Raw genomic sequence first — 11,178 nt, 5'->3', positions numbered from 1 at the left:
AGTGTACAGAAAAGGGGTGAGATCTTTGTGATTGCAACCTACATTCAGGATGGAGGAAGAGAGAAGCAGTAGGGCCCTTCTTATTCAAGCCAAACATAGCTTCATACACTGTGTTGGAAGCTTTGGCTCAGAACTACAGCACCTTTCCTTGGTTGACTGATGTTCTGTTCCCTTTGATTACCGTGGTAGCAAGACCAGCCTCCATGGAATAGTCTATGAGAAGTGAACTCTAAGGAGTAAACACTTTTAGAATATCTGTCCCTTTTCCTACATTCCATACCAATGTCTGTATTACACACTCTAGGGTACAATGAATGTACTGTGTAATATAAAAAAATGAATACAGATAACTTAAATTTCAATTTTCTTTATTATTTATTTGTTAAGCAGAGTTAGAGACAAAGGGAGTGGGGAGAAGGAAAGGGGATACACACATAGTGGACTGAGAAGGCCATGCCAAGATGGCACTGGCAAGAGCTTTAGTTATTCAGGAAATGGTGGTGGAACCCACCTAGCAAAGGATCCTGCCTAGCAACAGGCAGTAATTGGTTACGGCATAAACCGACCCTTGCCTGGATTGGCTGCCTCGGCTATATAAGCTGCTGCACTAACTGAAATTATTCTGTGAGCTGTTCACCTCTAGCCCACTTTCACCCAACTCCCAGTGTCTGTCATGATTCCATGCCTCTAGCCCCCATTACACCTCTCCTCTCAGAATGAATCCACAGCAACATAGATACATAGATATAGAAAGATAATCTTCTAGCCACAAGTTTACAACCCAAGTGGTCACAAAGGTCAGATGTGAGCCAACCCAATGCTAGGATAAAGAAACTTTTTCCATGTCTCCCATGTAGTAGCAAGGACCCAAGGACTTGGGACATCTTTTGGGCTATCCCAGGAACATTAGCAGGAAGCTGGAGGGGAAGTAGAATACCCAAGACTTTAACTAGTGCCAATATGGGACACTGGTGCTACATGTCTGCTTGCTAAACACAGACCCCCTAAATCTTTCTGAGGAGTCACACACTTCAGCTAATTTGTGAAAGCAAGGACTCTGTAAGGGCTATTAGGAAAAATTGCAAATTAATCTGGAAATATTACACAGCACATTTATGCAAAGTTATGGAACAAAACAGAGTAATCTCACTCTCAAAATTATGGCAGAATTACTACAGACCTAAAAAACAGACATTAAGGATAAGTCTACTAGGGATGCACATTTGGTACATCACGTAACATGTTGTTTGGATTTATCACATCTCATATTGCAGTGGCTGTGGTTGGATTCTAGTTTAGCAATCAAACTCACCATCCTGATACTATGGGATTCATCAAATTATAGCTCAAGTGACTGGATGCCTGCCACATATGTGGGAGGACTAGACTGAGTTCCTGGCTTCAGGCTTTGATCTGGTTCAGCCCAGGGTGCCGTATGAATTATAAATCAGTGGATGGGAAATCACACACTTTCTCAATCTGTCTCTGCTCTTCAACCAAGTGAAAAAGAACTAATTGAACAATAAATTACTTTAGCCTCGAGAAATACATTCAAAAACAGATGAAGAGGGTAAAAAGCTTAGTAGTATCTCTTACAGGAATATCCAATAGAAATTCATAGGAAAGGGTATTTTTTAAAGTTTTTTTTTTTATTTGAAAGTCAGAGTTACACAGAGGAGAGGCAGAAAGATCTTCCATCCACAGGTTCACTCTCCAGTTGGCCACAACAGCCAGAGCTGTGCTGATCCAAAGCCATGAGTCAGGAGCTTCCACTGGGTCTTCCCACATGGGTGCAGGGGCCCAAGGACTTGGACCAACTTCTACTGCTTTCCAAGGCCATAGCAGAGAACTGGATTTGAAGTGGAGCAGCCAGGACTTGAACTGGTGCCCATATGTGATGCTGCACTTCCTGCAGCAGCTTCACTGCTACAGCAACAGCCCAAAAAGAGTAATGTTTAAACAGGAATTCTCTGCAAAGATTTTCATCCTCAAAGATATACATAATGGAAAATAGAGAAAGGGAACAATGAATGAATGTGGAGTTCTGATTTACAGGAATAAGAATCTAGTTGAAAGATTGATAAAACAGCACATTTTTGTTCAAATACCATTTTAGAAATAATTAACCCCTGCACCTAAAATCTGAACCAAATCACTAGTTCAGTGAAAACATGGATTTAACATCTGCATGTGAACTATTGTTTCTAACACATATAAGAAGCTATAAGTTCTTTGTATAATGTTTGTCATAAAGATCTAACAATTTCTAACTTGAAAAAAATTAACTAATATTCATCTGAACACAAAGGAAACTCATAAATAAAATAAGATCACTTATGACATCGAACCACTGTGGAGGACCTAAAAGACAAAATAAAAAACCAAATTGACAAGGACGGGAAGGATGACCTATATCATGTGGTCTTAGAAATGAAAGCTGCATTCACACTGCCAGACATCAGGGACTTTCTGGATGAGATTCTGTCCATTGGACTGCAGGAGAAGCCTACAAGCTGGTGAGGAAATACAATGAGGCAGCCACAAGGCTGGGCCAACCCTGAAAACTGCATTGTCTACTGAGGTGATGACGGTTTCCAGGTGGTGATGGCTTCCAGCACTATGATGATGGAGGTTCCCTAGAGGTAACCAATGAGGCTTTCAGAACCAAGGTGGAGAAAGTGGTGGAGGAGATGACTACCAAGGAGTTCTCCACCTCACTGCAGGTAATGAATACAACCAGATATGCTGGGTTAACAATAGCCAGTGTAACAAGAACTCCAAAAACTGAGGCTGTTACAACTTGGATCCCTAGAAACTGTCAATATCATGGCAGCTGCAGCTACCACACAGGCACAGCCCTATTCAGACACCCTCAGGGGCAGCAGTAACAGCAAGAACAACAGCATCCTTGGCTGTAGTGCCAATACCAACTACCCTGTCACCAGCAGCCACAGCCTTCCAAAACCATTACAGCCAGGTAACCTACAATCAATATGAATTTCATGATGTGCAATGAGGGTTGAATTATGGCTTTCTGAGTAATTACATATATAAAATTTCTCCTCATGTGAATTCTCCTGTTTGAAGAGGTGTAATTTACATGAAACAGGTTTTCTACATTTGTTATATTCATAAGGTTCTCCCTTTTGTGACTGGGAGGGAAATTCCGTGAATTCTCTGATGTCTGAGGAGTTAAAACTGATAACAAAATGCTTTCCACAATCATTACATTCATGAGTTTTCTCCCTTGTGTGAACTATCTGATAAAGATTTCTGACTTACAGCCAAAGGATTTTGCATAGTCATTACATAGAAGGATACTCCCCTATCTGAGTTTTGACTTCTGGACAAAGGCTTTTTCCACGGTGATTGCATTTATAAGGTTTCTCCCCTGTGTGAATTCTCTGACGTGTTCTGAGGTTTGACTTCTGGCCAAGGCTTTTCCAGTCATTACATTCGTTAGGTTTCTGAACGTGTAAATTCTCTGACATATGATGTGTTGTGACTTACTGGCAAAGGATTTTCCACAGTCATTGCATTCATGAATTTCTCCCCTGTGTGAATTCTTCGATGTTTGAAGAGTTGTGACTTACTAGCAAAGGCTTTTCCAGTCATTACATTCATAATGATACTCCTCTATGTGAATTCTATGATGCCTTTTAAGTCTTGCTTTCTGGCCAAAGGCTTTTCCACAGTCACTACATTCATAAGGTTTCTCCCCTGTGTGAATTCTCTGATGTGTATTGAGTCTTGATTTCTGGACAAAGGCTTTTCCACAGTCATTACATTCATAAGGTTTCTCCCCTGTGTGAATTCTCTGATGAATAGTGAGTCTTCCTTTCTGGCCAAAGGCTTTTCCACAGTCACTACATTTATAAGGTTTCTCCCCTGTGTGAATTCTCTGATGTTTGATGAGATCTGATTTAGCAACAAAGGCTTTTCCACAGTCATTACATTCATGAGGTTTCTCACCTGTGTGAATTCTCTGATGTCTTAAGAGTGGTGACTTACTAGCAAAGGCTTTTCCACAATCATTACATACATAAGGTTTCTCACCAGTGTGAGTTCTCTGATGATCAATGAGTAGTGATTTACGGCCAAAGGCTTTTCCACAGTCACTACATTCATAAGGTTTCTCCCCTGTGTGAATTCTCCGATGACTGAAGAGTTTTGACTTACTAGCAAAGGCTTTTCCACAGTCATTACATTCATAAGGTTTCTCCCCTGTGTGAATTCTCTGATGCATTATCAGGCTTGACTTATAGCCAAAGGCTTTTCCACAGTCATTACACTCATAAGTTTTCTCCCTTGTGTGAATTCTCTGATGTTTTATGAGCTCTGACTTTTGGCCAAAGGCTTTTCCACAGTCACTACTTTCATAAGGATACTCCTTTTTGTGAAATCTCTGATGTGTTATGAGGTTTGATTTCTGGGCAAAGGCTTTCCCACAGTCATTACATTCATAAGGTTTCTCCCCTGTGTGAATTCTCTGATGTATGATGAGTTGTGACTTAACAGCAAAGGCTTTTCCACAGTCATTACATTCATAAGGTTTCTCCCTTGTGTGAATTCTCTGATGTTTTATGAGCTCTGACTTTTGGCCAAAGGCTTTTCCGCAGTGATTACTTTCATAAGCATACATCTCTATGTGAATTCTCTGATGCATATTGAGGTTTGATTTCTGGCTAAAAGCTTTTCCACAGTCATTACATTCATAAGGTTTCTCCCCTGTATGAATTCTCTGATGTATGATGAGTTGTGACTTAACTGCAAAGGCTTTTCCACAGTGATTGCATTCATAAGGTTTCTCACCTGTGTGAATTCTCCGGTGTGTTATGAGGCTTGACTTATGGCGAAAGGTTTTTCCACAGTCACTACATCCATGAGATTTTTCCCCTTTGTGGATTCTCTGATGCGTTATGAGGTTTGTCTTCTGGTCAAAGGCTTTTCCACAGTCATCACATTTATGAGGTCTCACCTCTGTCTCAATTTTCTGATGTATGGTGAGGTATGATTTCTGGAAAGAAGCTTTTCCATGCTCACTATTTCTCATTTTTGGAATATGGCTTGAACTTAAATTAAGTGTTTTTCTTAATTCAACTCTCTTGGGAGTTGATGTCTTATTATTTGTCATTACATCCTGATTCAGATTTTCGTCCTGACTTTCCTGGTTGATCCTAGTCAGGTCATCCCTTTTTATAGAAACTGAAAGGAGAAAAAAAATAACCAGGTCACTGAATCACATATAACTGTTTCATCCAGCATATTCATGTAAAGGGAATGAAGTTACTTGTTATCCAAGTGGCATAAGATTTTAACAAAATCAGTACAAGATCCTAATTTATGACCATTATATTGGTTTTTTTCTCCCTAATACATGGATATATTAATTTGTATCAATACATATCCCAAAGTTCATCATAATCTTGTTTACTACCTGAATTTTTTTTAAAGTATGGCAGAATGGCTTTTGTGGTAACGTGTTACCACAAAACAGTGCAAGTTTCAGCCCTGGCTACTCTGCTTCCAATACATCTGCTTATGTAAACTGGAAGGCAGCAAATGATGGTTCATGTGCTTGGTCCCCTGTAATACGTCAGAGAGAACTAGAGGAACCCCAGGCTTTTGGCTTCAGACTTGTCACACTTAATTATTGTAGGCATCTGCAGAGTGAGCTAGTAGAAAATCTCTCCTCTTACTGACTTTTCACTGTACACAAAGACGAAACAAGTATATGTGATTTTAAAGAGTGGACAAATATTTAGTAAAAATATTTATCCACTGTCTAGCAACCAAGTTTTCCCTGTCCTTTGTTTCCAGTTTATTTTCATAAAATTTGTGTTTTGTGTTTCTCTGATATTGCAAGTATAAATATGGGAAATTTTTATTGGATCATTTACTTGAAGGTGGAAAAGAGTGAAATGCTTCTGTACTCTAAGCAGGAGCACATTTAAGGGACAAGATTTGAATCTATGGCCATCTCATGTTCAAATGGCTTTTGTGGGATTTTTCAAATGAAAAATTGTTTTTTCTGCACTCCGTAACAGCAGCCTCCTATTCCTAAGGAAACCTGACATCTTCAGCTTCTCAGAACTACAACAGGTGCAGAAAAGTCCCAATGTACCATCTTGGGTATATACTCCTTACCAGTTTATGGAATTGTGTCTGCAACCCAGGTGTGTTTACTTTTGTAAAAAAATGTTTTCTAGTTCATTCTGAAATTACCATCCCTGGTTATCTCCGCTCAATTCTTTCTATAAACACTCCTCTATGGTAATTTGAGGTTTTTTGTTTTTTTTTTTTTTTTTTTTTTTTTTTTTTTGACAGGCAGAGTGGACAGTGAGAGAGAGACAGAAAGGTCTTCCTTTTGCCGTTGGTTCACCCTCCAATGGCCGCCGCGGTAGGCGTGCTGCGGCCGGCGCATCGCGCCGATCCGATGGCAGGAGCCAGGTGCTTCTCCTGGTCTCCCATGGGGTGCAGGGCCCAAGGACTTGGGCCATCCTCCACTGCACTCCCTGGCCACAGCAGAGAGCTGGCCTGGAAGAGGGGCAACCAGGACAGGATCAGTGCCCCGACCGGGACTAGAACCCGGTGTGCCGGTGCCGCAAGGCGGAGGATTAGCCTAGTGAGCCGCGGCGCCGGCCGGTAATTTGAGTTTCTAAGGCTCTTGATCAGTTTTCTCCTATTTTCATAGAAGACTTTACTTCCTATGCCTTTCACATCTTTTTTGTTTGTTTGTTTGTTTTTCAATGATACTGAAAAATAAGAAAATTCATACTTCAAGCTCTACTCTTAAACAAATATGAAACAATGAGGTTACTTGACCTTGGGACTCAGAATCCCATGACTTTCTTAATGAGTCTAGAATCACTTATTTTTATGCTTAGCTCCATGATTTTCATGCTTAGTTCCATGATTTCTGATGTCAGCATAGAGGCTTATTCATGACCACCTTGTAGCATTTACTTACTTAAGAATCAGAGAGACAGAGAATGAGACAAAGAGAGAATGAAACAGGGAGTTGTCAGCCACAGGCTCACTTTTAAAATGACAACCTTCCATTTTCTACCAACAACCTACCATTTCCTTATTTATCTGATAGTCACAGAGAAAAAAATAAAAATAAAAGAAGGGACAAGAAAGAGACAGCATTTAGTGGTTCAGTCCTGAGATACTAAAGTATTAAGTTTTCTGCCTGGGCAAAACCATGATTGGAAACTCAATCTGAGAGATAAGTAAGTAACAAATGTCTATAAATTACCCAGTTAATGAGCACCAAAGGAATTAATAACTAGATGAAGAAAAAGGTATGTAAGTGTATAAGAGGACAAATTAGCATTTGAGGAATGTATCTAAACTAGAAAAATGCCTTAGTAACATCAGAAGAGGATTGGAAGGGCTTTTGTTTTTGTTTTGTTTTGTTTTGTTTGAAATCAAAGAATATCTTCACCCAAGAACAAAAGAGTTGGAGAAATACTGGTACCCCTAGATACTCTGTGTCTGAGTGTCTGGTGCACAAAACCAGCTGTCATCAGGAGTAAGACTTGGTAATAATTCATGGAAAGAGCACCAGTCAAGACCTGTTGCACTCTTTCTGCCTTGGCCCCCTGCCCATTATGTGCAAACTGACCTGGAAGGCTCTGATTTAGACATTCTTCCATCATCCATGGCTCTGCACCTTGCTCCAACTTGAAGATCAAATCAGGTTTGCTAATGCATTGTCCTATTAATAGAAACAATGTAAGACTTTGTTAAATCTATCTTGGGTTAACTACAGGAGTACAGCTTGGTCTAGGAGCTATGCAGCAGATGTTCCAATATGAATCCTTTCCTCGATGGCAGGTATTCAGATTATTCATGGACTTAAATTCTATACCTGCCCATTATTAAATTTTATGAAGTGTTCACTTATTTGTCAAATAGCAAGAAAATATTGCCATTCAGCTTGTGATGGATGTCACTCACCCAAGGAGAACAGACTGCTGTAAGTCTCTAGCATCACATCCTTGTACAGGATTTTCTGAGCTTTGTTCATATTCTGCCATTCTTCCCAGGTAAAGTACACAGCGAGGTCTTCAAATGTTATCATCACCTGTGATAGAACATTTTTGGTCAACATATCAATTCTGTCACATAACAACACTGACAGTTGTGTATTTTACATATGGGTATGAGAGAGGAAAGAAGGATATGGTTTCCTTTTTTTTTTTTTTTTTTTTTTTAAGTCAAGAGTTATAGAGAAAAAAGAGGCAGAGAAAAAGGAAGAGGTCTTCCATCCACTGGTTCACTCCCCAGATGACCGCAATGGCCAGAGCTGCACTGATCCGAAGACAGAAGCCAGGAGATTCTTCCAAGTATCCCATGAGGGTGCAGGGGCCCAAGCACTTGGGCCATCTTCTACTGCTTTCCCAGGCCATAGCAGAGATCTGGATCAGAAGTGGAGCCACTGGGTCTCAAACCAGCACCCATTTGGCATCCCAGCACTGCAGGTGGTAGCTTTACCTGCTATGCCACAGCACTGGCCCCAAGGATCTGGTTTCTTTTTAGACTTACTGAGCACTGGGCAGCCACACAGAAGCATTCAAAAGGGAGTCAAATCTATGTTCTAAAGGCTATAAAAAATACCCAAACTAGAGGGAAACAGGAGTTTCAGGTCACAAATGGCCAGAATCTGCCAAGGGGTATTGAACAGCAGGCTAAAAGAGGGACAATATTGACTCATAAATGAGCAATGTTAAGGAGAAGAATCTAGAAGTGTTCGGAGGAAAGACCAGAAACCTTCTGTGATGCTATGATGGGAAAGAACAATGCTGACATCCCATATGCATGCCATTTTGTGTATTAGTGGCTCCACTTCTGAGCCAGCTCCCTGCTACTGCTCCTGGGAAAGCAACAAAAGATGGCACAAGTGTGTGCACCTCTACCACCCACATGGCAGACCCAGATGCAGCTCTTAGATTCTGGCCCACCTCTGGCCATAGTAGCCATTATGGCAAGTGAATCAATGCATGGATGATCTCAAACTATTTATTTCAAATACATAAATAAATCTTCTTTAAAAACTACTTATCTGAAAGGCAGAGTTCCAGAGAGAGAGAGAAATAGAGATCATTCATCTGCTTGTTCAACCCTCAAATAGCTGCCATGTTGAGCTGGTCTAATCTGAAACCAGCAGCCAGGGGTTTCTTCTGGGTCTCCTACATGGGTGTATAAGCTAAAAGACTTGGGACATATTTTCCCAGACACATTACCACGGAGCTGGATTGGAAATGATGCAGCTGGAACATGAACAACTGCCCATATGGGATGCTGCCACTACAGGTGGAGGCTTTAACTGCTATACCACAGCACTGGCCCCAATAAATCTTTTTAAGAATCTAGATAAAGCAGAAAAATGAAAAGGTATAAACTACACTTGTATATATGTATATATTTCTAAAAAGCGCATAATTTGATCCATTTGGAAATCTAAAATTTATTTTAAATGGTATAATTAAAAAAGATAACAAAGATACTGATTCTTATTCTCGACAGCATGAGATATACATCAACTTTCTCTGGTTCTGTATGCATTATTTACAAAGTTTCCTGATGTAATCAGTAGCGTGAACAATAGTCTTACCCTGGATTCCTACTAAATTTAAACAGGGTACTCAATACAAATTTTTGATCAGTTCCAAAATATGTATCAGAAGAAAAATAGTTTACTTGGTATATTTCACTTAACTACAGTATTGCCTAATTTTCAATAGTCAAGTGTAGTCAAAAAATCCAACAGTTTAGCCGGCGCCACGGCTCACTAGGCTAATCCTCCGCCTTGCGGCACCGGCACACCGGGTTCTAGTCCCGGTCGGGGCACCGGTCCTGTCCCGGATGCCCCTCTTCCAGGCCAACTCTCTGCTGTGGCCAGGGAATACAGTGGAGGATGGCCCAAGTCCTTGGGCCCTGCACCCCATGGGAGACCAGGAGAAGCACCTGGCTCCTGCCATCGGATCAGCGCAGTGCGCTGGCCGCAGCGCGCCAACCGCGGCGGCCATTGGAGGGTGAACCAACGGCAAAAGGAAGACCTTTCTCTCTGTCTCTCTCTCTCACTGTCCACTCTGCCTGTCCAAAAAAAAAAAAAAAAAAAAACAAATCCGACAGTTGGAAGAGATAGTCTGAAAGGGTGAGTAATAAAATATAGTTCTTAAGTCAGAACTTGTCTAGAGAAAATAGGAATTCATAGATTCCCAAAATAAATTAGCTAAGATGGCATGATAAATGGAAACTCAATGTCTTCATGTATTGAATTTTATTATATTAAAAATCTACCCAAAATGGAGGTAAATCTATGACTAGATACCATTAAATAATTAGATAACATTGGGGAAACCCTGCAAAACATTCCCAGGGGAAACACTTCTACTCAGCAAAGTGAAGAGGCAACCAACAGAACGAGAGAAATTATTTGCAAACTATGAAACTGATAAAAGATTAATTACCAGAATATATAAAGAGATCAAGAAACTCAACAACAAAAAAACAACCCATTTAAGAAATGAGCAAAGGACTTAAACAGGCATCTTTATTATTTTTTAATATTTTTATTATATTATTTATTATATTATTTTATTTGAAATAGTTATAAAGAGGCAGAGGCAGAGAGAGAGACAGAGAGAGCTCTGGCCAAAATAGCCAGAGCTTCACAGATCCAGATCCAGAAGGCAGGAGATTATTCCAGGTCTCCTACATGGCTGCAGGGACCCGCAGACTTGGGCCATTTTCTGCTATTTTTTTCAAGTCATAGCAGAGAGCTGAATTGGAAGTGTAGCATCAGGACTCAAATTGGTGCCCATATGGGATGCCAACACTGCAAGCAGCAGCCTTACCCATTATGCCATTGTGCCAACACCCAAACTGGCATTTTTCAAAAGGGGAAATCCAAATGGCCAATAGACACATGAAAAAATGTTCAGGATCACGAGCTGTCAGAGAAATGCAAATTAAAACCACAGGGAGGTTTCATATCCCCATTACAATGATTCTCATACAGAAATCAACAAACAAATGCTGGCAAAGATGTGGGAAAAGAGTTATCTGTACTCATATGTTTATTGCAGCTGAATTAATAATAATTAAGATATGGAATGAACACAAATGCCTTTCAACTGAAGATGCGACAAAGAAGTTATGGGATAT

The 11,178-nt window shown here is 40.3% G+C and overlaps 1 protein-coding gene across 1 annotated transcript in view; it reads right to left on the bottom strand.

The window, feature by feature from the left end:
* Positions 1 to 376: 376 nt before the first annotated feature.
* LOC133751980 (zinc finger protein 260-like) overlaps positions 377 to 11,178 on the bottom strand; it is a 31,665-nt gene continuing 20,863 nt past the window's right edge. Inside the window, 4 exon segments of the mRNA XM_062182261.1 lie at positions 377 to 3,610; positions 3,612 to 5,205; positions 7,631 to 7,723; positions 7,966 to 8,092. Of these exon segments, the coding sequence (XP_062038245.1) occupies positions 3,460 to 3,610; positions 3,612 to 5,205; positions 7,631 to 7,723; positions 7,966 to 8,089 (1,962 nt within the window). The 5' untranslated portion in view covers positions 8,090 to 8,092 and the 3' untranslated portion in view covers positions 377 to 3,459.

The sequence above is a fragment of the Lepus europaeus genome, chromosome 23 (assembly GCF_033115175.1).
Source record: "Lepus europaeus isolate LE1 chromosome 23, mLepTim1.pri, whole genome shotgun sequence".
Taxonomy (NCBI): Eukaryota; Metazoa; Chordata; class Mammalia; order Lagomorpha; family Leporidae; genus Lepus; species Lepus europaeus.
Note: the sequence above shows the minus strand (reverse complement) of the source record. Positions and strands in the feature narration are given on the sequence as shown.